The 27,660-nt window shown below is 38.8% G+C and overlaps 2 protein-coding genes across 7 annotated transcripts in view; both read right to left on the reverse strand.

Moving 5' to 3' along the window:
* Positions 1 to 27,660, reverse strand: part of LOC137024869 (complement C1q-like protein 4) — a 65,116-nt gene that overhangs the window by 23,054 nt on the left and 14,402 nt on the right. For 4 of the 6 annotated variants that reach the window (XR_010895782.1, XR_010895783.1, XM_067392808.1 and 1 more), the window contains exon 4: positions 6,519 to 6,620. The exons of the other annotated variants lie outside the window; for them this stretch is intronic. Coding sequence is in view for 2 of the 4 variants with exons in the window: in XM_067392808.1 (XP_067248909.1) it covers positions 6,519 to 6,620 (102 nt within the window). In the remaining 2 variants the exon portion in view is untranslated. The remainder of the gene's footprint in view (positions 1 to 6,518; positions 6,621 to 27,660) is intronic. 6 annotated transcript variants of the gene reach the window in all.
* LOC137024272 (uncharacterized) lies at positions 6,631 to 21,601 on the reverse strand. Its single transcript, XM_067391615.1, has 4 exons — positions 21,436 to 21,601; positions 8,150 to 8,188; positions 7,740 to 8,027; positions 6,631 to 7,639 (listed from the first exon to the last, which is right to left on the reverse strand). The coding sequence occupies exons 1-4, from the start codon at positions 21,599 to 21,601 to the stop codon at positions 7,119 to 7,121; spliced, it is 1,014 nt and encodes a 337-aa protein (XP_067247716.1). The 3' UTR covers positions 6,631 to 7,118.

Consider the following 27,660-nt stretch of genomic DNA (forward strand, 5'->3'; position numbering starts at 1 on the left):
GCCGCTGCAACCCGATTTTGCAGCGGGGCTGGCGATACGTGAATTTTACCAGCTGGCTATGGCAACGGGTAGACATCTTAAAAACCAAATGTTATCTATCGACCGCGATGATTTTCTGAACGGATACGCGCTTTACGCCTTTAACCTCACACCTGATGAAGACTGCGGTCAGCACATCTCCCTCGTCAAGTCGGGTAGCATCAGACTCGAAGCCCGCTTCAAAAACCCACTGCCGCGCACTATTAATTTAATAGTTTACGCAGTTTTTGACAGCATCGTGGAGCTCTCTAACCGCAGACAGGTTCTGGTCGATTACTATTGAAATGAACACGGTACAACTCACCGCCGTCATGGAAAAAATCATGTGCAAACTGCATTTTATCGGTGTTCTACCGTGTGATCAACTCCCTACGGTACCGATAACGAACTTACCTGCAATGACGATAATTAATACGGATCCGGCCCACATGCCGGGGGAACACTGGACCGCTGTTTATTTGGATGAGGACGGACCTAGTTGTTTTTTCGATAGTTATGGCAACCCTCCGGACAGTGATCTCTTTCCACCCACCATCAAAACATTTCTAACAACCAACTCCGCTACCACCCTATATTCAGCCAGACGAGTCCAAGATTTTACATCGGATGCGTGCGGACAGCACTGTGTGTTTTTTCTGTACCACATGGCCAGAGGTGTCGACTATGACAATGTGCTGAGGCTCTACAGCGACGATTATATTAAAAATGATAAAATGGTCAGGCTCTTTGTGAAAAGATTAAGGCCGAATGTTTGTAATGAAAAATTAAGTCTGCGTATTCAATGTGTACAATCTTGTAATACTTCTACGGACTGTGGTTGATTGATCAAATTAACAATGTGATTGTTTAGTATATAAACGAATAAAAACGCTTAAACGGGGATCTTTCTCTTGTCTTTTATTTTACATGCAAACATCCGGTACATGAACAGTGCATTTAGTTATTCCAATATTAACAAAATAAAGAAACCTTAAAATTCTAACCACTGTCCACGATCGAAAGAATGCGACTTAAACGATGAATCCTCTGATCGCGAAGACGATGAGTGGGGGAATTTTTTCTTTTTTGGCTTTTTAGCTTGGGGGCCATACTCAGTGCCGTCGGCGCGTGGTTTACTCTTTAAAGAATTAATCGTTTGTCTAACATGGTGATTCGGCACTGTAGAAAATGAAATGTTTAATTCCCCAAATGCTTGTAGAAACTTGGTCCATCCCACGGGTCTTTGGGCATCCCGTACCTTGTGCGGAGCAGTGATATTTTTTATCAAATCAAACATGTGTGACCCCGGTATAACTTTACCCTTGAACACAAACTCCCCCGACTCGTTCCAATCGCTGATCTCTTTAGCTTTAGACATTTTGTCTAATATGTAGCGCGTATTTTTCGCGCTCCTTGATGGTACATTCTTCAGAACTTCGGTCGCGACATCTTCCACATTGTCGTTGTGGCCATCGTTGGTAGGACCGCGGTCGTCTTTATGGGTGGGCTCGGAATGAGGTAGTGAAAGGGTTAAAACGCTACTCTCACGATTGCCTTGTTTAACGAGTGCCAAAAACCTGCTCAGGGTGTTTGTATAGAGTTTGGCTTTTTCGTATTGATTCAAATCAGACCTCTTTAGAATACTTCTTATGGTTGTATCCAGATCGTTCTCAACGGTCTGTTGAATATTCTCACGAACATTTTCATTTCTCAGCTTTTCCAGTTGGTGTTGAGGCACTAAATACATCTTCTCGGCGTATTCCATCGTCAGCCCTGTCTAGACGCTATTAAGCTTGAAATAAAGGGCACAGCGACACTCAGGAGAGGTAAAAGAAAACCGCCAGTCTGGTTGAAAATGCGCTTCTTGGCAGATATACCAATTTTTTTATTGGTAACAAATTTAATTTCCGATTTCCTCCTCTTCAGTTTTTCGTACTGCTGACGGTTGATAGGAATCGTGCCATAGAGTATGTTAAGAGCGACTTCGCACAATGTTAAAATGAGTTCGTCGGATGCCGATTGTAAAATAAGTCGGCGTTGTTTAGGCGTCGATTTATGTAGCAGTTTTAATAGCGGGAGATGTTTACAAAGTCTGGCCGACATAGCGACTGTCACGTCCTTCATTTTTTCTGGAGATAAACCACTTGGTGGTTGGAAAGCAACCCCGTTCTGAGGCGAAATTGTTCAGGAGTTTTTGCTTTATAGTCTATCATTAGATAGCCGAAAGGTTGACTCGTAGCATCTTGATAACACTCCATGAAGTATTTGGCGTTTCCGGGGTACATCTGCCGTCCTAGCACAACCACTTGATTGGCATCCCGCGGGTTTTTAAACAGAATTAAGTAATTTGTGTTTAAGCTAATGGTCCTGCTGGATTTACCTTGGACAAATAAGTTTTGAGTGATGTATATAACGCTGAGATTACGGTGGTGCACAAATTGCGTAAAGGCCTTTTCGACAGACTTGTTCCCACAGGCCACTCCCATCAAATCATCCAAAATGAGTAGGCTGGTTTTACTGACAGGTAGTAAATCATCATCATCCAGACACGGGGGAATTCCTTCCACAAATTTAATGTCATACAATTTAAGTAATTCATCGTACAATGGTTGCCAGCAATCATACAAAAAAACAATGTTTTCAATTTTTTTAGAAATCAAATTCATGCCATTTTCTAACAGTTTTTTTACAAAATAACTCCTCCCTGAATTTGAAGGACCACTTATCACACAACTGAATGGGAACTGAAGTCTGAAATCAAAATCAGAAACATCCCGGGACCCTCTGTGCATCGTAGGTTCAGTAGCCATAAGGATGGGTGGTGAAGTCGGACAGAAGTCTGCGCTTATTATACACCACCTTAAACCTTTTAACGACTGACTTGTTATGCAAAGTGAGCGTCTTTTTATTCCTCACAATGTTTTCAGTATGAGCCAGGATGTATTGCGTATCATCAGACAAAGTCACATAACCGTCAACCAGACCGATAAGGCTATCCAGACAGATGGCTTGGGAATTTTTAGCGTTCAACGTTATACCCTTAGCTTTCATGCACACTTTACCTTTGGCCTTGCGATAACCGTAAGATTTTGGGCCGCTGGAGCAAAACTCTGTGATATAATCACCGTCATCTATCTCATTTGTCAGCTCCCCCAAATAATCACCCAGAGGTGGCTCCCAGTCACCGTCCCTAGACACAAAAATGACACTGTCTGTGTCGGAGTACAAGAGACGGTCGCCTAGTTTGTCCATGAGTTGGTACAATTCCAACCGAGCGTGCGCGGTTGTAAACGCACCTACAAATACATTAATGTCACGAGTCTCAACAACGTCTCCCTTTTTAGGACGATGTTGGAAAAGCGCTACGTCGTCCGAGACAAAAGTGAAATATGTCATGGTCTCGGTTTCGCCAAAAACTATTCTGGTGAAAAGTTCGGGATCGTTCACGAGCGTGGTTTGAGGTAGCCCCTCCATCATCGAGAACCTCCCCCAAAGGCTGTTTAACAGTAATTTGTTGATGGACCTCTGTGCGGGGTTATGATTGATATGTTCAGGATCAAGTTGTATCCCTTCTTTTTCAAAATAACTCTGAATGTAAGTCTCTTTGTCACTGTCTGTGACAACGTTTGACGGGTACCCCGATGCTTGTTGTTTCAACCGCAAAAACGTCTTTACGTATTCGCTAAACAATGTGTCTGATTGTTGCGGAAAGTGCCATACCTCGTCTATTTTCACGACGACGTACCCCTTCTCGATGGCTTTTAAAAGTTCGATACTGACCCAACACCCCTCGAGCGCCCTCTCCTCGTTGTTGTGGTTGCAGTTTGTTGTTTGGTTTTGATCGCAAGCGCATGTGCGACATAACGGGAACATCAGTTTACCGTTGCATCTGTAAGGGAGAACAGGATGCAATAATTTGCGCGGAGGGTAGACGGTAGCTTTTATTAAACCGTAATAATTTTCGATAGGTTCAAAATCTTTGAAAATGATTTGAGGATGACAGATCGGATAGCTTTTTCTAGCCTGACAAAACGGGTATAAACTGGTAAAATCCAAGTAACTTATTTTCTCAGTTTCGCGCGTTTTGTGGTAGAGTTTATATGCGTTCGTACGTCCGCCGAACAACGCCTCTCGCGGCTTCAACCTCTCTGGGGCGGAATAAGTGCTCATAAATTCCATCACAGCAGGGTCAGTCTTTTTCATCCTGTCCCATTCGCATTCCCAGATCACTTCCATCTGTAAACCGTATGCGTTCTGCAGAATTTCAACCTTGTCGTCAAACTGTCTCCTGAGAACCCCATAGGTTACACCCGACAGGGGGTGTCTCTGATGAGGTTCAAAGCGACACGAATGTCCATGGTAAAAACATCCGTTGTATTCCAACCCATGCCTAGTCCCATTTTGCTCAAAGTAGCCGTCTAAAAAATAACGACCGACCGACACTTCGCCGTGGTGTAAAGCATGATGAATGTCGACGTTTCAAGTCTTTTTTACAAACTCTAACCATTCGATCGATGCGCTCGAGTACGTCTTACTCTGTTGAACGTATGCATTGTTATGCGTCAGAGCCAGCGTATCTTTTTCGAGATAGTGTGTTTTGAAGACTCCCATACTACAGCTTGCTAACGTTGTGAATCCGAATGGATCGAGCTTGGTGCACTCTATGAATGCCTTGCGGTATTTCATACACCCTTCGCGCAGCAAAACGACGTCATTCACGCCGTAATCGTACAACTCGTTCTTAAAGTTAAACACTTTATCAGTAGTTGTGCCGTACCACGCGTCAAACTTTGCCTGATCCTTATCGGACATGTTATCGTAGTTGTAGTACTTCTTGTCAGGGTAGGGGCCGACATAACTCTCATTTTCGACTCTGTTGAAAAGATGTGGGAAGTAGCCTTTTTCTACGGTGCTCAGGTTTAACGCAGAAGGCATCTTTGAGAGGGCCATTGGGATAAATGCATAGCTGTCAATATACCGCTGGTCAAAAGCGTCATCATACATAAAGATTAATTTACATCCCTGCATTATGACGTCGAGCTTAAGACCCGCTTTGCAAAAATACTCCAGAATTAGAAACGAGTCGAATCTAGACGCGTAATGGGCAATGAAACAGTACCCTTTATATCTGGGTTGCCTGAATCGGGTGATTAGCTTCGCGATGCAGTCGACGCCGTCGGCTACAAATCTCTTTCCGTTAAAAGTGATTGCGCAAACAAAATTGGCGACGTGTTTCCCATTTTCATAACGAGTTTCGAAATCGTAGAAAATGTAATTTGTGGAGGGTTGCTTGGGTGTAAGAGGCTGTATGAAACAGTTATGTACACCGAGAGGTTGAAGAACTTCGTGACAATGTACACATCGATGAGGGGCGCATTTGTGCGGTTTTCTAGCAACAGTGTATCGCCTGTTGCATAGTTTGCAATATTTTATAACATCGCACGGAGGATTACCTCCATCTGGGGTAGGTTTTTTATGCATTTCGTAGCAGTAAGCGGAGTTACAGAAACGCAGGCAATCGGGACAGTGCACCGTTTTTTTAGGGAATCTGTGACATTCGGGGTCATGACACATGTTACATACGTAGTTACAATGATGATCTCTGCGATTTGTGTAACCTTTATAACAAAATTCACACACGTAATCAGCGCCTATGAATGCCGTCAAATTCAGTATCATGTAGTAATGAGCGTCATGCAGATAGAGGCATACTGTTTTAGGATGAGGTTCATCCTGATTTTTGAATGTTTCTATCGTACCGGCGGTCGGTCTGCAAAAAACGACGATTTTGATACCTAACAGGGTTTCGAACGTCGCTATGTTGTCCAGTCCAATTTTATTGTGGATGGAGAACTCCGCATTGTTGTGGATAATGGTCGCCATTCTTTCTAGTTCGCTCTCGGGTAACTGGGGGTTGAGAAAATGAGCGAGACAGATGGAGAAACATAGATTATTCGAGATGTTTAACGGGCAGAATAACGACATTTTTTTACGCTTAATCACCTCGTGACAAGCCAAATCGGTGAGTTTGCGACGTACCCAACCACCGCCTTGTCTGTTAATGGCTATGTTCGCATCAATCTCGACCGAGTCATCCGTCAATACCTGGTCGTCACTCTGTAAAACTTTTTCAAATTGATCCAGAAACATACCGACGTCATAATTACTCCCTGATGTTAAAACAGTATTAATGGGAGTTCTCAAAGAAGGAGCGGACATGGATAAATTGATAACACACCCGTCTCCACCAATATCTCGCACAAACGTCACTATATCGCTGAAGGTATTGTGTAAAAAATTATGATATGAGGCCAAATCATTAGAGTTGATTTCTCTCAGATTCATCGTCCTACGCAATTGTACGCTGTTGAAGCGTGGTCTTGGTAAAACATGATATCCGTTTACGGAACCACCGTGTCTAATCAGTGCGTCAATGTCGGGACGTTGTGTCTGAGGTCTATCGGTAATACTACTGGACGGGAGTTCAACAGCCTGATTACCTGTTGGGCGAGCTGAGTTGTCAGACGTTGGCTGATCAGAATTTTCGGTACCGGTAGGGGTAGCATCACCGATAGATGATGGAGGGATATTGCCGCCGCTATCTGTGGAGAGTGTAGGATCATTACATTTTGAGCCATTATTTAGACCAGCACCATCTTGTACGTTGGGTATGGAGTTGTCATTTAATAAACTCTGTAATCGATCACACAGGTCAACGGTGTGTGATTGTGCTACAAACATTTCTAAATCATCCAAATTATAAGAACGTTGTAACGAAACATCATTTAAAGACATTTCTACAGATTCTGGATACATATTTAACATCTGTCGTAATCTATCACACCTTTGGTCAGAGTTATCAGTATGCAAGTCAAGCTCACGCTGTAACAGCTCTGTGAGAGAATGGTCTGGTTGACAGGAATGCATTTTGTCTCCACAAAAACATTTCTCATCGGCCATTTTAATATTTATTTTGTTCAAAAACAGTAATGGTATCAAAACGGTTTGCTACAAAATATAAAAACATTCAGATGGAAATTTTAAAATTCATAACAGGTGAAAGAATATACAAATCATAGTGTAATAAAACAGACAAACATTCAATTGTGAAAATGTCTGATCTCTTGTACATCTCTGTGAGTTGCACATAGAAGATCCACCCTCAGTCTTTTCTCTCTCAGATTTTCATTACCGTTAGATAGTACACACCCGAACCCTCTCTCATTCATTGTCATCTGCTCATTTAAAAGGCGGATAATATCATCCAAACGGGTTTCAATTCCATCCATACGCGTGTGTATTGCCAGCACTTCGGTAAGGGTATGATTGAGCGTTGCTTCAATGCGCTCACTGCGCTGGTGACCTCGAGATGAACTATTGCTCGAAGCCACTGACACGTTGCCGTCTTCTCCTTCTTCTTCTTGATCTTCTTGGTCTTGTTCTTGTTCATGTGTGTGTTCGTGTGCAGGTTCTTGGTCTTGTTCTACTGGTTCTTCTTGTGATGGATACGGGGTTTGGCCGCCTCTCGTTGGTGCGTCATCTTCGCTTGCCCATGACGCCTGGTCCCAAGCATTTAGCTGTGAATCAGACCATCTTAGTACACTCGCCGACGTTTGTCTTTCTGTAAAAAAATAGCAGATAACGTCAAGATTTTCACCTATACTTATATTTTCAGGATTATTTCAGTCAATGAACCTAAAATAATGAATAATGTTCTTTACCGTCATTTACCGTGGGTATATGTATCCTCATAGGGGTGACGACACCAATGATTCTTTTCTTTGCGGGTGGTTCGTAGTCATCACCCTGAAGATCTTCATCTGAAGTAAGGTGTATTGTGTCTGCGTTAGATATTACATCGTCATTGTTTCTTGATGACGGCGTTATAGGCGGGGTACCATTTCTTAATACGATCTCACTGGGGGTGGCGCCCTGGTCCTGCCTTTCGGCCCCTCCTTGCTCTTGTGTGAGATCTATAAAGCCTTGTTGTGTGACTAGCTGGATTAATTCTAAATTAAAACAAAACATATTATCACATATTTCAATTACTTTCAAAATAGATATGAAAATTTTACATGCTGATTTGACATAAACATTACTAAAACCATATCACATGAGAGCATATATTTACCATTGTCTGAGGTTTCTGCAACAAATGCCTGGTCTGATACTGCAAATAAGACAAATGACAATTGTAATTTTTATGATTTACATATCACGTGAGAACATGTATTTACCCGGGTCTGCGCCGCCTATGTTAAATGTTGGTGTTGTTACTGTAAAATAAGACAGATGACATTTGTAATTTTGTGATTTACATGAACAGAAGTAAAAGTAAAAATAATAATGTTTACTCACAAAAGTCAATTGAATCAAAAGCATTCAGTTCGATGTTTGAACCTACGGGGCAAATAGACCTGTTAAAACGGTTGATTCAATGTCAGACTAATTTCACATATTTATGCATATTATTATTATTATTAAGAACTAGCACAGCACATGCAGAAATGCCTGTATTTAGCATCCAAACCAGAATTGCATCTACTGGTAAACAAGCAAAATAGCAAAATGGCTCCATCTTGTGGTCAAAAAGGGAATACCATGTAAACAATTGTATCTACTGGTAAACAAGCAAAATAGCAAAAATGGCTCCATCTTGTAGCCAAAAGTGAATAGCACTCCCGAAAACATTAAACATTTACATATCATGTTAAAGCATGTACAGTAATCCAAAATACAATATAATATGTTTACTTTTAAAAAATGTAGAAATACCAAGAACACAGCACATGCAGAAATGCCTGTATTTAGCATCCAAACCAGAATTGCATCTACTGGGAATCAAACAGGTGGCAAAATGGCTCCATCTTGTGCCCAAAAAGTGAATAGCACTCCCGAAAACATTAAACATTTACATTACGTTTAAAACATTTGTGTAAAATCACATCAAACACCACTATTTATGTTTGAATCGTACTAAAACCGTAACAGAAACTGATCAGAACCAAAAATCATTACTTAAAACCAAGTTGATAACGGCATAACCCGGAACAGGAAAACGGCATTGACCGTAAATAAAAGTCTGCGCATGCAGTTATGTTTTAATTATTCGATCATTATATATTTGTAATGTAGAAAAATACAATCACGCTATATTGAGGACAAAAGTAAAACATTGCTTTTTGAAAATCCTATATCGCAACATCCTCGTAAAGTAAAAATGAACGATAGCAATTTCAACACATCAAGACAGCAAAATTAAAATAAATATTCTTACCTCGTGACATTTTCTTCTGGACAACGAAGTAGCTTCTGGAAGACTTCTGGCAGAGTTTCAATTAAGATGTGAAAGTCGGACTCTGATGACCCGCTTTTAACCCCAGCTGGGGCTGTAGGGGTGGGGCGACCCGTGTTGCGTCGCGAAATTACTCAAATAATGAAAACATTTGACAGAGTTTTTCATATAACTATAAACAAGCATATATATATATATATATATATATATATATATATATATATATATATATATATATATAAGATAGATAGATAGATAGATAGATAGATAGATATTACCAAATTCAAAATTAAAAATTACAAATAACTTATAATTGTGATTGCTTATAGTATTATAATTTACTGTTTTTATATAATGGCAGATCCGTTGGGAGATTGATCACAGAGCCTATATATATATATATATATATATATATATATATATATATATATATATATATATATATATATATTGTTAAAAAATAGATCAGATTATACCTAACATTACGTTTCGCTCAGACTGGCCTTTTCATCAGTGTCCAAAAGGTGGCGCCAGAGGTCCGTGCAAAACTCTCTTGGTAGACCACCTGGGTTCACGCGTCTCTTGTGAGAACAGCGCTATGTAAATATCTCAGCGGTGTTAAACAGTTGTCTATTGTATTGGGATGTTTGTGGTAACAAACCATAAACATTCTCGGCATCCTTAAACAGACAACCATTGTATTGGGATTATTGTTCTAAAAAGCCATAAACATTTTGGGCATCCTTAAACAGTCACTAATTGTATTGGGATTATTGTTCTAAAAAGCCATAAACATTTTCGGCATCCTTGAACAGACAACCATTGTATTGGGATGAATATGAGGCGGTCTATTGGAACGATGTGTGTGTGTGTGTGTGCGTGTGTGTGCGTGTGTGTGTGTGTGTGTGTGTGTGTGTGTGTGTGTGTGTGTGTGAGAGAGAGCGAGAGAGAGAGAGAGAGAGAGAGAGAGAGAGAGAGAGAGAGAGAGGCGGATTATAAGTATTAAAACTTCATGATGTTTAAAGGAATTACATTTCCTGATCCCTGGAAATGTAAGATATTATTATTTTCATCCAGCTAAAACTATATTATTATTTAGTAAGATGTGTAAGATATTTTTTATATTTTCATCTAGCTAAAGCTATATTATTTAGTAAGATGTTTGATTATTATTATTCAGTGTAATGTGTGTAAATCTCATCCCTAATGTTCATCCCTAATAGGGTATGTCCATCACATAGAGACTTTATATCTGGAATCATTTTAAATCAAATCACTCAATATTCCTAGCTCATTTTTAAACATACAGAGATTTATTTTAAGCATCACCCTTATAGGAAGATTTATTAAAACTTTAAAGATTTTTAAGAACATATTTAAACATTTTGAACAGTTTCTCTGGAAAAGGTAACAGACTAAGTGTCCCATAGAATGCAGCATGGACCATTGTTGTCACTGCCTGGCTGGGTGTGAGCTGCTCACTTGGAAAGACAGAGAGAGAATGGGAGAGGGTTTGGATTGTTCCAATGTTGTTCATTATTCAGTTTAATATATTATATAAATATATTTCATTTATTTTAAATAGATCTGTATTACGTGTGTAACGAGAGAGAAAGAGAGAGAGAGAGAGAGAGAGAGAGAGAGAGTGCGTATATTGCATTGACCCTATTGGTAAAATATTATTTTTCTCATTGAGACGAAGAGGATGTCCACATACAAAAGCCCCTGTGACGGAATGCAACAGCCCCGAAATATCTGTTCAAACAACCGGGTCAAACGATCATTCACTCCCGGAGGTCACGGGTCAACATCCAGATGGACAAACACAAACAACATTACATTCATCCTAATATCCGAAGGTCACGGGTCAACAGCCAGATGGACAAACACAAACAACATTACATTCATCCTAATATCCGAAGGTCATAGGTCAATGACATCGGGGTCAAAGGTTGTGTTGACACAGCTGGACACTCAAGGTCATGTGGGGAGGGGGGGACGACATGGGTGGTCCGGAAGGGGGTGGTACCGGAAGCAATAAATCACTTTTTGACACATGCCCCAGGGTAATGACTACTAATCAGGCTCCTCCTATCGAAGATTCGAATCATCGACTATTCAGGGTCACCCCTAGTGCTGATATATAGATAATTTAACTAATTATTGATTTTTACTACAGAATGAATCGATAAGAGCTGCCACAAGAGCTGACACAATCTGCATTGTAAAAAGTGCTATATAAATAAAGGTAACCTATCTTGAACCCTTGAAATCAAAGGGAGTTACTCTGCTCAACCTATGATCTACAGAGCACTGCTTAAAGGGGTCATGAACTGTGTTGTTTAATTGTTTTATGTTTGTGGGCTGCACTTATAATGTTATTATGCTTTTTACATCAAAAATTGTTATAATTTAGAAATAAAAGGCATTTTTCCTACCCTGATCTTAGCCCTCTGGTTTGAATGCAATGTTTTAAGGGGTGTGTCTGCTGTGAGACTTCAGTGTAAACGGCCACTGCTGTGATTGGCTGACATCTTTCCATTTGAAATTACTCTCTCTTCTAGCATGTTTTTACTATTACAGCTCTCAAGGTTAACTAATAATAGTGTTAATAAAAGTGCTGCATTACATTTAGATCAACAGCACTATATTTAGATCTATATCCAGACACAATGTTTTAAACTAACCATTCGGAGACGTCCTGCTGAGTTGCAACTTCTTCATCTGGATCAAATTCTGGATCAAACTGAAAGCTTGAACGACTGCGTGTATACAAGCCATTGCAATACATCCACTGTCAACATTAGCGCATGGTACTGTGGCTGCAAGCTGGTTAAGGTCATGCCCACCCTCCACCTTGCCTCACCTCGCCTCACCTCTCTCCTCCTCATTAGCATTTAAAGCTACAGACCCAGAAATGGCACGTCCTGAGGAAAGCTCTTTGTGGGACTGGCTTGTAGTGGCTGAAATTCTGCACCAAGGCTGAATTTCGGGAAAGAGACTTCAGATACAGTACTAGGGACCACTTATGCCTATATAAAAGCATCCAAAAAGTAGCATGTCATTGGACCTTTAAGGAAAATTTGAACAAAGCACACTGGAGGCTGAGTACTCTACAAAGGGTTGCCTAAAGAGAGTCCTACCTCCAGCTACAACAGGAGATGTTCTACCAAGGGAGTTCTTACTAAAAAAATCTCTTAAACCTCTAAGTCCACCTCAGGGGCGAGGTCCTCTATATGAGAATGCACACAAGAGAGTGGAGTACCAACAGCCTAAAATACTGATCTACCAGGGAGGTCTCACAAGAGACCTTTGACCTTCCGACCAGACCTCGGGAGCGCTGTACCCTAAAGAATGAACCTCAATGTGAGGGGATTACCAACTAGACCAGTAGTAAGTATCAGGGATAGACTAAGTATCTACACTCTGATATAACTCTACGGAGTCAGGATATTAACTTAGTTGAAAGTGCTAAAGACTTACTCGACTCAGAGGATCGCCTTCAAGATGACCCACTCAAGGGCCAACTACTTGGTAGCAGATCTAAAATTCAGGGAGGCTCCACTGGAGCCTGAGCTACCTGATAACCATCTGCTCAAGTCTAGGGAACTAGGACATTCAGGAACCTAGCTCAACCCGGAGGATCACTCTCAAGGAGACCCAAGTACGGCCAACTATTTGGTAGCAAATCTAACTCAAGCAGAAACAGCCACTAGAGGTATTGCGGGCTTGTAATACTCATTTGCATTGCTATCATGAGCCGTGTACTCAGCATATTGCTTTCTACCCTTAAAACAAGATGAGTACAAATCTATGTGATCAGGCTTACGAGGAGGCCTCAGTTAGGGAGCTCTGGGAGTAAAATAAGCTAAACCAGAGAAAGGGCTCAAGGGTGAAAGCCTGAGTAAAAACTCTTGCTCCTAGACAAGAACAAACTGAAGAGGCCATAAAGCCTGCTACTCGCATTAATAGCCTAATGCAGAAGGTGGGCCCCGACCAGGGATGACTCTCACAATGAGAGTAGGTGTACTAGTGTCACTAGCTGCCAGTCCTAAGCTGGAGAGGCTCTCCTAGGAGTAGCCTACACCAAGCTATGGCATGCTAGGAGGCAGAAAAGCTATAGCAGAACCGCCTCTTTCTAAAAGACATATTCCTAAAGTACTAGCTTAGGCCGGATATCGGTGCAGCACAAAATAAAGGAAGGCCGGCTCACAACACACAGGTGATCTCACCACCTGGAGCTCAATGGAGCAGTGGCTACGAATAGAGACTCTCAAACAAGAGGAAGCCAGCTTACTTAAAACAGGGTAATGTAAAGGTGGCCCAGAGAGGGCCAACACCTACAGTCATGATCTATCTGGAGCACAGCACATAATCAGCACATAATCTGCTGCCTGCCTATATATCCATATATAGGCAGGACCAGAGCTTTCAACATCAATGCCTCTCCAGCTGACGGGATAGCATCTCGTCTGACGGGGACATCGACACATATCAAAGCTCACGCAAACCCCCGACATCTGCATAAATTACATGCTGATGTTGATGGATACAAAAAAAACCTGTCGATCTCAGAGTGGAGATCAAAAAGGGAAAGAAAGGCTCATATACGCAGGTGCAGATAAATAACATGCGACTGGAAAACACTCACAGTGCGAGTAAACAGCTTTCTCAAAAACTGAACGTGCATGCTCCTCACCCAAACAAACTATGTACAAGTAATGTGACTAAGTGTCAAAAGCTTGAACACAAATCCACACAACACTCGAACGTATAAAGAGCACAGTCTGCTGATATTGATGCAAGAGACAATGCATCCCCAGTCAGCACATCACTCTCGTCAGCTGCTGAACCATACGAAATAAACACCTATAAACCCTTTTTATGCGCATCGAGCACAAAAACATGCGCATCGAGCACAAAAACATTGTTCCTCTTCCCTCAAGAAGAGAGACAAACAAGAATGGAGCTTCCTCTGTGGGAAACAACTGAACACTGAACATGCATGTTCTAACAAAGGACACAAGTCATGTGTCATCAAGTAACAAGTATCTATGAAACGGATGTACACACCACTTGAAACATCTGCTTATAAAAGCCATTCTTACCTTGAACAGCATTTCAAACAAAACACTAAACAGTCCCTGAAGATGAAAAGAAAATTACTTGTTCTCTAGGCGCCACTTATGTGTGTTCGAATCGCACGAGTAATGGCGTCATAGGCTGTGACTGGCCAATACGGTTGTCGTGATTTGATAGTGTTTCAGACACCATTTCCTGTGGAGGCATTCCCAATTGTGCTAGAAGAGAACAGTATTGATAGATATTCTTATCAACCTGACTTTTCTTTCTCTGTTTCCCCGTTTTTTCATCCTCTTCGCGGATGCAAGGGTAGAATGGAGAATAGTTGTTATGTTTTTGTCACACATCTGGTTTTAATGTACACAATGTATATGTGTGTGTGTTTCTTGTAAAGCAGCCAAGAAAGGCCCCTGCTTTTTAGGCCTTACTGAAGCCCAAGGCAGGCAGGGGCACTGGACCAGATGTTGACCATATTTAGACTTGTTTTTTATATGTACCACATTCCTATATCATGAAAGTATATTCTCATTTGACAATATTTACACCACCCCCTGACAATGTATAAAAGCCTTGTACTGAAGTAAGTCTGAGAGGAGGTTTTGTGAACGGATTAGTTTCATGTTCATGACTCTTTCCCATAGGCCTATGCATTCAATGAGTAAAAAAGACAAACTGAGAATGAGGCACGAATCGGGAACATAAATGTAAGATTAAATAACCTTGCAATTTGGGGGCTCGTCCGGGATTCTCCAGACAGGTAAGAAATAAAATGCTTAAGTGCATCTTACTGTCTGTTGAGAAATTTATCCTTAAATTTTTGTGCCGCGATTTTTGCCATATTTGGTAAAAGTTGGTTATTCTCATATTTGAATAAATACGGGAAGGACAAAAAGAGGATTGATCAACCTTTTTGTCATTGGTGTTATCCTCACGATTTTTGAGCGTGGGAAGAAGGAATAGATGATTATATGTGTGAAGAGATTTTTTTTTCTGGTTTTCCTATTCCTTAGGATATCTCTGTCCTTTTTCACGATTGAATGAATTTTGAATGATTTTAAATAAATGGTACTGTGAAGTCCTTGCAGGCATTAACTTGAACTGATAAATAATTTTTTTTAAATTTGCCTAAAAAAATTGATCTGGACAGGAGACAGAACATTAGAGCTATAAATAAGAATTCAAGTTCACTTTGATTCAGTGAAGTTATGAAGCAGATCATGTTCTGTCCCTCCTGTGTTAGATTGATGGGCTGCTGATCTTAAAAGCAGTTGTATTTGAAATCCATGGTGAATTAGGAGTCAAATATCAAAATTCTGTTGATTAGATATTTGACAATGGTGGATAGTGCAGATATGTGCAATTGTATTTAGATAATTTGGCTGAATAGACTTATTAGATTTTGTCTTAGATATAAGTTAAATACCATACTTTAAATTAAATAACCTCAAGAGTTAAATAGAGAAACAAATAAATAGGACAATATTAAATTAATATAAAAGATATAGTATAATCCTGTTATTTAAAGACATCTGTATTTGTACTCGTTATCCCTGGGAGACTGTATGAAATTTGATCTATGGCAGAGATTTTAAGATTTTGTTATTTGAAGAATAACTTCTGCATTTGAATGATTGAATGAGATCAAGATTGGGTGACTAATTTAATTAGATGTTTTGAGCTCAACATAAAGAAAAAATATTTTTGACGGTCGCCAACATATATTTAGTATTACTAGACTGAGATTGAAGTCTGACTTTATAACAGAATACTGATAAAGAATGCATTAGGCTGATGCATTTGTGAGGATTATTTACTTGTTTATCTCAAGATATATTTCAGAGTAGCTTATTGCTCTTTTCTGCATTCTGCAAAGAAGAAATTGCTTGCTTTTTTTGCAAAGAAGAACTTGTTTTATTAAAATAAATATAAGGGGCCGCTACCAGATGATAATGTTAAGAGACATTTGAAAGAGGTGATTGAAAAGCAAATCAGATTGCTCATATACAATTGTGGTTGGAATTTACATGTGGCTCTCTCTTGAGTGTTCATTTTTTAGAAAGCAGACCATGGCTTCTGGGATGTTGCCAAAATAAAGAACAACTATGCTGTGTGCACTTAATGAGGGAGAGAGAAGACAGCACATGGCTGGATGGACCGTCAGCTCCACCATTGAAAGAGAAAACTGATACTGTATTTCAGGGGCCATTTCATTTATTTCATTTCCAGCCGACTTGGAGAAACGACAATGCAACAAGCTTCCCTGAGAAGAGAGACAGAGACACAATTGCATCCTCCAGACCACCAGTGCTCTCATCAGATCCTTATCATAGACTGACAAAGTTCACTGGATGAAGAGAGAGACATGAGAAACTAAAGGACTCTTTCAGAAGGTCCAGTGCTGCAGAGAAGCAGTCCTACAGAAATCTCAGAACTACCCGATGAATCTGAGAAAATTAAAACATTCAACTGACTGATGATCAAGCAATCCCTTCCCTTGTGTGCAGGTACTGCATATTTAATGAGCACTATAGAGACCGCCTAAAATTTTGATTTGTCACATTAATTTGTAGCTTGGTTATTTTCTGGTCTTATAGCAGTTCTTTATGCTTTGATTTACAAACTAACAAACTAACAACACTGCTATCTTTTGATAGGCACAAGTCCAACCTTAAATGAAGCTAAGTGTTTGATCTTATTCATAAATCAGTTAAAACTTTGGGCTGGACTTAGTCTAGTTAGGAGATATTTCATAAAATCCAGGGTAAAATGTTAAAGGTGCCATGGAACATCTTTTTAAAAGATGTAATATAGGTCTAAAGTGTCCCCTGAATGTGTCTGTGAAGTTTTCAGCTCAAAATACCTCATAGATTTTTTAAAATAAATTTTTTTAACTGCCTATTTTGGGGCATCATTAAATATGAGCCGATTTAGGCTGCGGCCCCTTTAAATGCTCACACTCCCTGCCCACGGAGCTCACGCTTGCTTTAAACAGTGCGTAAACATAGTTCACACATCTAATATAACCCTCAAAATTGATCTTTACAAAGTGTTCATCATGTAAAATGTCTAATTACGCAAGTATGGTATTTATTTGGATGTTTACATTTGATTCTGAATGAGTTTGATGGTGCTCCATGGCTAAAGCTAACATTACACACTGTTGGAGAGATTTATAAAGAATGAAGTTGTGTTTATGAATTATACAGACCTCAAGTGTTTAAAAATGAAAATAGCAACGGCTCTTGTCTCCGTGAATACAGTAAGAAACAATGGTAACTTTAACCACATTTAACAGTACATTAGCAACATGCTAACAAAACATTTAGAAAGACAATTTACAAATATCACTAAAATATCATGATATCATGGATCATGTCATTTATTATTGCTCCTTCCGCCATTTTTCGCTGTTGTTCTCGCTTGCTTATCTAGTCTGATGATTCAGCTGTGCACAGATCCAGACATTAATACTGGCTTGTGTAATGTCACGATCATGGACTGCCATATGCAAATATTGGGGGTGTACATATTAATGATCCCGACTGTACGTAACAGTTGGTGTTATGCTGAGATTCGCCTGTTCTTCGGAGGTCTTTTAAACAAATGAGATTTACATAAGAAGGAGGAAACAATGGAGTTTGAGACTCACTGTATGTCATTTCCATGTACTGAACTCTTGTTATTTAACTATGCCAAGGTAAATTCAATTTTCAATTCAATGGCTCCTTTAAATTAGATCACCGGTGAGGCTGTGAAGTGTAGAGAGCAAGTGTAGAGTTCTTTTAACAAAAAAGGAGTGGATTACAATTGGGGCACAAAGTGTCCTAGAACAAACTGTCGATGGTAAAGCCATAATATTGGTCACCTCATCTTGGATTATTTATATTTTTAGGGATAAATTGAACTAATAGCCTAATTCCTAATTTATGAAATTACAATTGTTGTCATTGACAGGGATTACGATTACATGATCTTTGGCCATGGATCCAAGAATATATGGAGATCTCCAAACTTTTATAAGAGCAGCTCATGAGCAACACCAAATTAATAATAAAAATGAAATTATATTAGACAAAGGAATGAAAAAATTGCATTCAAGAAATTTGAATAGGTTCTTCTAAATGTGGCATGCCTAGGTTTAAAAGATTATATGATCAATTAGATATTAAGAAATCTGAGTAATGAGTCTAATGAGTCTAACTGCTTAGACACCCTTCGCACAGGGAATGCCACAGTGTCTTTGTTCAGTAGTTTCCGTCAAAATCAAAGTGGTTTTATTCAATTGGACTTGGTGATATTTCACCCATAGCCATATACATTCCCTATTCAGTTCACTGTCTGCAGATACAGTGACAAAATAGATGATTTTCTGGCCAGGAAATGGGGGTGTGAAAAACTGTGAAAGTGTGTGTGAGTGATGGTGCACCTAGGCAAACCAAATGCCATAAACAGCAGTAACCAAATTTTTGAAGTGGGCACACAAATTGGATAATGTCCAATGGAATAATGGCCATGGATGAATTTGGGTTAAATCCTGTCCTGGTTTATTGTTGTGGCAGTGCCACACCTGCGCAGCACACATCTAACTCTTCCTTTTCAGAATGTCATGATGAATTTCATTTGCAGAATTCCCTCAAGCTAATTCTGTGACAGGTGTATGAAATACATTGTGATTGTTAACATTTTAAAGTGGACTGAGTGTTGTGCTCCACATATTGATGGTAATGAAAGAATGGACAGCCATCACCCCACATTATTTTTTTCTACAGGTTACTACTGTGTCAAAGCTAAATATATTTTATCTCTAACAAAAGCACTTTAAAATTTACATTCACAGGTAAAGCAGTACACATTTGGATAGGTTTTATACATCACAAAACATGAGAAATAGAGTGTTCAATGCAGCTATTTTTCCTGTGTCTTGGTGAATAGAACCCATACGAGTTACTACTGGCATTTTAATAATAAACTGTTGGAAGATAAATGTTTTTGTGAAAATTTTAAGTCTTTTTGGGAAACTTGGAAAGGTGAGACGTGCCTTTATGAAAGTATTACTCAATGGTGGGAAATTGGTAAAGTGCACTTATTGCCAACAGTACAAAGGCCTTTCCTCCCTGGTTTTAAAAAATACAGTAGAGCTGCTGGAAAAGGAAATACTTGATATTGAAAATGTATGTAAGTATGTTTGTAAATGATACAGGACAATTGCATGAACTTTGGACTGAAAAAAAGAACCAGCTCAGCTCCATTTTAAATGAAAAAAGTTAAAGGGGCTCTTGTAAGGAGCTGTTTCTTGAACAAAAAGGACATGGATGGCCCAACCTCTTTCTTTTTTAACTTGGAGCGTAAAGCAGGACAGGAGAAACAAATGTACTGTTTAAAAGACAATGTTGGACAAAAAACTTCAGATCCTGTGACAATGCCCAGACTTGCTGTTGACTTTTATTTTGATCTTTTTGCTGCTGAAGCCATAGATGAACAATCTAAGGATGAACTGTTACAGGACCTCCCTGTTCTAACTTCAAAACAAAAAAATCTCTTGGAGACAGATTTAACATTTGAGGAAGTCACTGCTGCTGTAAAGGGTCTTTCTTCAGGGAAGGTACCAGGGCTGGATGGCTTATCTGCCGTATTTTATAAGAAGTTTTGGTCTTTAATAGGACCTGACTACTTTGAGGTACTCAAAAAATGTATTGGTGAAAAGTCTCTTCCTTTAAGTTGTCAGTGGGCTGTTTTAACACAGTTACCCAAAAAAAAGGGATCTAACCCTCTTAAAAAATTGGAGGCCCATTGAAATGTTGTGTTTTGAATATAAAGTTTTGTCAAAATGTTTGGCGAACAGACTATATAACGTATTGCATGCAATCATTCATAAAGACCAGTCTTACTGTGTAAAAGAGAGATGTATTTTAGATAATTTACATTTAGTACTTTTAATAATAACATTAACCTTGGTTTTTTATCATTAGATCAAGAAAAGGCTTTTGACCGTGTTGATCATGCTTTTCTTTTTGAAACTTTTAAGGCTTTTGGTTTCGGAGACAAGTTTATTTCTATAATTAGATTGCTGTACAATGATGCTACTTGTATGATAAAAATTGCTGGTGGCCTTAGTGTCCCTGTTAAAGTTAACAGAGGTATTAGACAGGGTTGCCCCCTGTCTGATCAACTTTACAGCATAGTTATAGAGCCTCTGCTGTGCAAGTTTAGAAGGCAACTAACAGGTTTAAGGGTTAATGAACTAGAGGTTCAAGAATCTATTAAGCTTTCAGCTTATGCTGACGATGTCACAGTTTTAATCAGAAATCAAAATGATGTTCTTCTCCTAGAAGAGGCTTTGCTGTGTTATGGTAAAGCCTCCTCAGCCAAGGTAAATTGGGGGAAAAGCAATGCTCTATGGTGTGGTCAGCTTGGCCAAGGTCCTTTACTTCCAGGTGGTTTGCAGTGGGGTAAAACGGGTTTTAAATACCTTGGGGTGTTTTTAGGCACAGGAGACTATAGGAGACAAAACTGGGTGGGGCTAGTGGAGAAAGTGTGTGCGAGGTTGTCTCACTGGAAATGGACTTGGACTTGTCGACATTAATTCCAGAATTAAAGCCTTCAGACTGCGCAGAGACTTCTATACGGGGAGGATGTATCCTGGGCTGAAGAAGCCTGTGCCCTTCTGAGGAGAGCTGGTAATATGGGATTAGACCGTCACCTGTTTCTCATGGACACTAACAAGTTGAATCTGACTGGAATAACGCCTTTCTACAGGACATTGTTGAGAGCATGGTCGCCTTTCAAGATTTCCAGAGATTTTAATAGCGTACAGAGACTTTGGCTAAGGGAGGAACCACTGCTTTTTAATTCTACCATGGACCTAGATATCCTTAGGTCAGAATCCCTCATCAAAGCCTTGTGGTCTGCTAAGATCACTAAAGTTGGACATTTAATTACTGAGAGAGGGTGGATATCTGCGGAAACCTTAGCCCTAAAACTGGGCATGAGGTCAGTTTGAGTGGCAGAGAAGCTGTTAACTCAAATACGTGAGTCTTTACCTTCAGATTTTAGACTCTCTTTGGAAACATCTGATGTGGACAGTCCTCCCTTCCCAGAGATTACTCTCTTGTTTGATACTGGAGAATGGCAGGAAACGGAGGGCAAATTGCTCTCTTTTAGAACCCCTGAACTGAGCTGTTTGTGTTGTGTGTTAAGGTGACACATTTTCACACTCTTGAAAACGTGAAGGAGTCTAAGTGGCAAGAGATTTTTGGAATGGGTGCCTCCCCTAAAGGCTGCTGGAGGACCCTGTACAAGTCCCCTATTGAGAACTGCTGTTTTATCTATTAGAAGAGTACTGTCAGTCTTTGGGGGAAGTTTTTACGCCTATGTGTTTTATCTATTGTCCCAAGTACAAAAGGAGCAGTATGCTAGTTCATGTTTTAATAAATTTCTTGTTCGGCCAGGCAAAAATGGCAATTTGGGTGTCGCGCAAAAGGAAATTACTTAGCACAGGATCAACTGATGTTATCTCGGTTTTTAGGGGATTACTGAAATCTTGTATCAATATCGAGTATGCCTATTACAAGCTTGTTGATGACTTGGAAACTTTCAGTCTTAAATGGTGCATAAATCAATGTGTCTGTGAAATTGACCCTGATGGTTGTTTACAAATTAATGTTTAAAGTGATGGATGTTTTTTAAAAACTTTTTCTTAAGAGGTGTGCATATTTTTTAATTTTTTTTTTTGTTTTGTTTTCCTTTTTTGTTTTCTTTTTTTCTAATTTTACCCTCCTCTTTTTTAACTGTATTCTTAGATTTTGATGTTTTGTACTGTTTATAAATAAAGAGATTTATAGATTTATTTATAGTCTCTCTCTCTCTCTCTCTCTCTCTCTCTGAGGATTGTGGGTAGCGGTGAGAGCGTTTTGGCCTAGGATGTGTTTGTCTTCGGCGTTTCTCTTTTTTTTCCGCTTCTTATTATCAGGAACTGTGTAAAGTAAGGTTTTGTGAGTTTAATTTTTGAGCACTGACTACGGTCAGTGCAAAAATTGCGCGCAGGCATGGAGTTACGCAGTGATTTTTCACGTTTGACTCTTGACCACGGATGCAAGTGCATGCCGGATGACTCCATTTCAATTAAGGACGTACTGATTGCGATCAGCGAACAGGTCGGTGGTTTAAATATTAAATCTGCCTCAAGGATGAATAGAGCACTTGTTATATTTCTCAACGAAGTTTCAATGGTTGATGAACTGCTAGAGAAGGGACTTGTTGTTAATGAGATCTTTTTACCAGTATTGCCTTTGTCGAATCCTTCCAAGAAAGTTGTACTTTATAATGTACCCCCGTTCATAAAAGAAGAAACGTTGAAAGGAATTCTCGAACGGTATGGAAAATTTACTGCTCCGATTAAGATGATTCCATTGGGACTTAAAAATCCAAGCATCAAACATGTCATGTCTTTTCGACGTTTCACGTACATGATACTGAATACGCAAAATGAACCGCTCGATCTGGTACTAAAAATTGCTGTAGAGGGTAAAGATTATACAATCTTTATTAGTTCAGATATGCGCTGTTTTTTGTGTGGTGAACACGGACATCTTAAACAGACATGTCCCAGCAAACAAGGCATGGTTAGTGATGCGGCAGCTTCACAAACAATTCATAAAAACAATGTTAAAGAGAATAGTACTGCCGTTCACGAAGTGATTGATGAACAAGTCGAGAAGAATGTAACGCTAGCGGGTAATGAGAGTACTAGCGAGACAAATAATGTAAATATTGGAGTTGATCAACCATTAGATGGTGCTGCATGCCCTAATGTGGTGGAAAAACAGAACGCAAAAGTAGAACCACAAAAAGTACATCCTCAATCTAAAGATAGAGAAGATGAAGATCCAGATATGGAGTATGTAGAGGAGAATGAAAAAAGTGAGAATAAATCCGATGAAGCAGTGAATGAAAATTGCAGTCAGCCATTTGTAGATAGCTCCGGTGTCAACAGGTCTGATTGTGATTCAGAAAATGAATGTGAGAGTATAGGGAGTTGTTTTGAAATGGGAGAAAATGATTCTCAAATAGAGATATCAGAACTGAGTGACTGTGAAGTAAAACTCTACTCTGCTAGAGAGATTGGTGTTTTCCTTGATGAGACTAAAGGTGTACGGAATCCACAACTCGAACAGTTTTTTCCAGATTTGAAAAGATTTTTAGTGTCTTGTAGAGATGTAATGATGAATGCAACAGTCGATGAGTTTAGTAGACAAAAACGATATCGTCTCAAAAAAATAATTACCAAAGTAAAGAAGTTGATTAATCAAAAGAGTAATTAATAGAGATATGGTAAACGACGGTTTCTGTGGGAGATGTTATTTGCTTGCTGCATTATAGTAAGATTTTATGACATCTTTACATATTGGATCCTTAAATTTAAATGGATGTCGAAATAAAGAAAAGAGAAGTGCTCTTTTTAAATTTGTGGCTTTTAAAAAGTCTAGTGTGATATTCTTGCAAGAAACACACACAGATTTATTTAACCAGGCAGAATGGCTAGGTGAATGGAAGGGACAGGTTTTTCTTAGCCATGGTTCCAGTGTAAGTGCTGGGGTAGCTGTTCTCATAGCGGAAAGTGTTCAGGGGAATACTCCCAATATGATGGAAATCATTCCTGGTAGAATGCAGCGGGTTGATATTATCCTGCAGAATCTGTCTTTTTCATTCATTAATATATATGCTCCCAATGTTGGGTATGAACGAGGTTTATTTTTTAAAAAATTACAAGATGCTTTGACTAATATTCCTCGTGATAATATAGTTATTGTAGCTGGAGATTTTAATTGTACCCTTGATCATACAGTTGATGGGAATCATGATGAACCCCATCCAAATTCAGCAGAAGCTCTGAAGAAGGTGATAACTTTTCATTCGCTTACAGATGTGTGGAGAGAATCGTTCCCTAAATGTAGGCAGTATACATGGGTGAAAATGAATTCCAATATGATATCGGGGGCTAGAATAGATAGGATATACGTTCAGAAATGTAGAAGAGGAAAATTCTTTGAGAGTAAAATTAATCCTACACCAATTTCTGATCATTATTATGTCTCTGTCATTGTCTCAACATCAAACACTACTTATAAATCCTATTGGCATTTCAACAATCGTTTGCTGCAAGACCGTAGTTTTGTGCATTTATTCACTTTCTTTTGGAGAGCTTGGAGAGAGAGAAAGACAGAGTTTAAGTCCCTAAGTCAATGGTGGGACATTGGAAAAATTCCGATTCAGTCCTTTTGTCAACAATATGTAAAAAATAATACAAAAGAAATTCAGAAGAAAATTGAACAGCTGGAGCAAGAAATTATGAGATTGAATGGCTCCATAAATGAAGAAGGAACAAGAAGTGTGGACTTACTTGAACAACATAATTTTCTTTTGAAAAATTTGTATGAAGAAAGAAATCAAGGAACAATTGTACAAAAAAGATTTACTCAGCTCAACAATATGGACTGTTCAACATCATTCTTTTTCGGTTTGGAAAAAAAGGTTCGAGAAAAGAAATTAATTAATCATCTTAAACTACCTGATGGAAGAGAGACAACAGAAAAGAGAGAAATGTTTTCGCAAGCTTTGTCTTTTTATGAAGAACTTTATAGTGCTCAATCCTGTGATTCTGAAGCAATGGATTTTTTTCTTGGTGAAATTCCAAAATTGAGTGAAGAAGAGAAGATACAATTAGAAAAGCCACTTTCTTTTGAAGAGTTGAGTGCGGCTGTTAAACAACAGTCTGCAGGACGATCTCCAGGATTGGATGGACTGACCTCTGAATTTTATAAGGCTTCGTGGTCACTGATTGGACCAGATTTATATGATGTTTTTCTTGAATGTGAAAAATCAAAAACTCTTCCTCTCAGTTGTAGAAGAGCTGTTATAACGTTATTGCCAAAGAAAGGAGATTTAGGAGCCTTGAAGAACTGGCGTCCCATATCCCTTTTAGGGATAGACTATAAGATACTTTCAAAGGCACTAACAAATCGCTTGAAGAAGGTTATGGCTTCTATAATTCATGAAGACCAGTCTTATTGTATTTTAAAACGTTCTATTTTTGATAACCTTTTTCTTGTGCGTGATTTATTGCATTTTACTGAGATATATAGACTTGATGTAGGCCTTTTGTCACTTGACCAGGAAAAGGCATTCGACAGAGTCGACCATGGTTATCTTTTTAATGCCTTATCAGCTTTTGGATTTGGAGAACAGTTCATCTCATGGATTAAGATACTTTATACAGATGTTTACAGCATGCTGAAGATAAATGGCATTTTAACAAGACCCTTTCCTGTGAGCAGAGGCATAAGGCAAGGATGCAGCCTCTCAGGACTATTATATGTAATATCTATAGAACCATTATTAATTGTTCTGAGGGAAAAGTTGCAAGGTATCTCAGTCCTCAATCCAAATGTATGTGAAACTACTACAGTTCGTCTTATTGCCTATGCTGATGATGTTACGGTCGTAATAAGATCTCAAGAAGATATTTTTCAACTTAGCAAGCATCTGGATTACTTTCAAAAAGTATCTTCAGCACGGGTAAATTGGAATAAAACAGAAGCGTTTCTTTGTGGTCAGTGGCAGGGAGAAATTTCACCTCATCTCCCACAACAATGCCACTGGAATACAGAGGGATTGAAAATCCTTGGGATTTATTTTAGAACTCCACAATTTATGATGAAGAACTGGGATGGAGTAGTTGAAAAGATACTGGGAAAATTAAAGAGATGGAGCTGGATTCAAATGCAGTTATCATATAGAGGCAGAGTTTTAGTGGTAAACAATTTAGCTGCTTCAATGTTGTGGCACCGATTGACTGTTTTAGATCCTCCAGTAGGACTTTTACAGTTGCTCCAGAAACATTTTGTGAACTTTTTCTGGGGAGGGCATCATTGGATTCATTTAGGCATACTGAATTTACCCGTGATTGAGGGTGGTCAAGGTCTCATTGATTTAATCTCTAAATGGAAAGCTATGAGACTACAATCAGCTCAAAAACTGCTTTATAACACTAAACCGCAGCCATGGATTATGTTTGGTTTAGCAGTATTACGGGCTGTTAGTAAAATGGGACTTGACAGACAATTGTTCCTAATGTCCAATAATGCAATTGAAAATATTGGTGTGAATGGTTTCTATCGATCCGTATTGAGAGCATGGAGCATATTTAATGTGGAAAGAGAGAATCATTTTGGTCTCGAAGAACCACTTTTTTATAATTCATGGTTATGTCATCAGTCTATTCTGCCAAATATTGAAATCAACACTTTTATTTCATCTGGTGTTTTAAAAGTGGGTGATTTAATTGACACAGAGCAAAATAAATGGTTCTCTGTTCAAGAAATTACTAAAAAAATGGGGAGAAGGTCAGAAAGGATTGTGGAGAACGTTTTAAGAAAGTTAAAATCATCTTTTCCTACGTCATTGAATATGTTTCTTGAAAAAATTTTTGTGAGTGGCTTAAACGAATGTTCTATTCCTGAAGTATTTGTTACACCACATAATTGGCAGAAAGATGGGGATGTAAGACAACTTTTTTCTTTACGAGAGCTTCAACATGTGTCCTTTTTGGAAAGTAATAAGCGACATTTGTATATAGCATGTGTGAAGTTGGACACAAAATGGAGGAGCTGTTTATCTGTCCCTGATGTACAATCACCTTCATGGCATTTGTTTTATAAAAGTCCATTGCCAAAACGATCAGGAGATTTACAATGGCGTATCATGCATTGTGCATTAGCAACGAAAACATTCCTGTTTAAGTGTAACCTTAACATATCTTCAGTTTGCAAATTTTGTAATGTATCAGATACTGTGTTTCATATCTTTTCTGATTGTTACAGAATTATACCTCTTTTTGATCTTTTGGAGAATATCTTCAAAGGTTTTGGTTGGAAATATTCATTTTTGGGTTTAAATATTCAAAGTCTCAAAGTCAGCGCTGTACCTTCTCCAATTTTTTAATTGGTCAGGCAAAGTTAACTATTTGCTAAGCATACAAAATTGAAATTGAAGGGGGAGGAATAAATATAGTAGAATTGATTAAAGCTTTGGTGGAATCTAGAGTTAAAATAGAGTATGAATTTTATAAAATGAATAATGATATGTTAATGTTTAAAAGGAAGTGGTGCATAAATGTTAATTTTATTAATGTGGATGATGATGATAAGTTAGTGTTTTTTTGGTATTAATGAAAAATTATAATTAATATGGGTTAAAAGCTACATATT

The sequence above is a fragment of the Chanodichthys erythropterus genome, chromosome 8 (genome assembly GCF_024489055.1).
Source record: "Chanodichthys erythropterus isolate Z2021 chromosome 8, ASM2448905v1, whole genome shotgun sequence".
Taxonomy (NCBI): Eukaryota; Metazoa; Chordata; class Actinopteri; order Cypriniformes; family Xenocyprididae; genus Chanodichthys; species Chanodichthys erythropterus.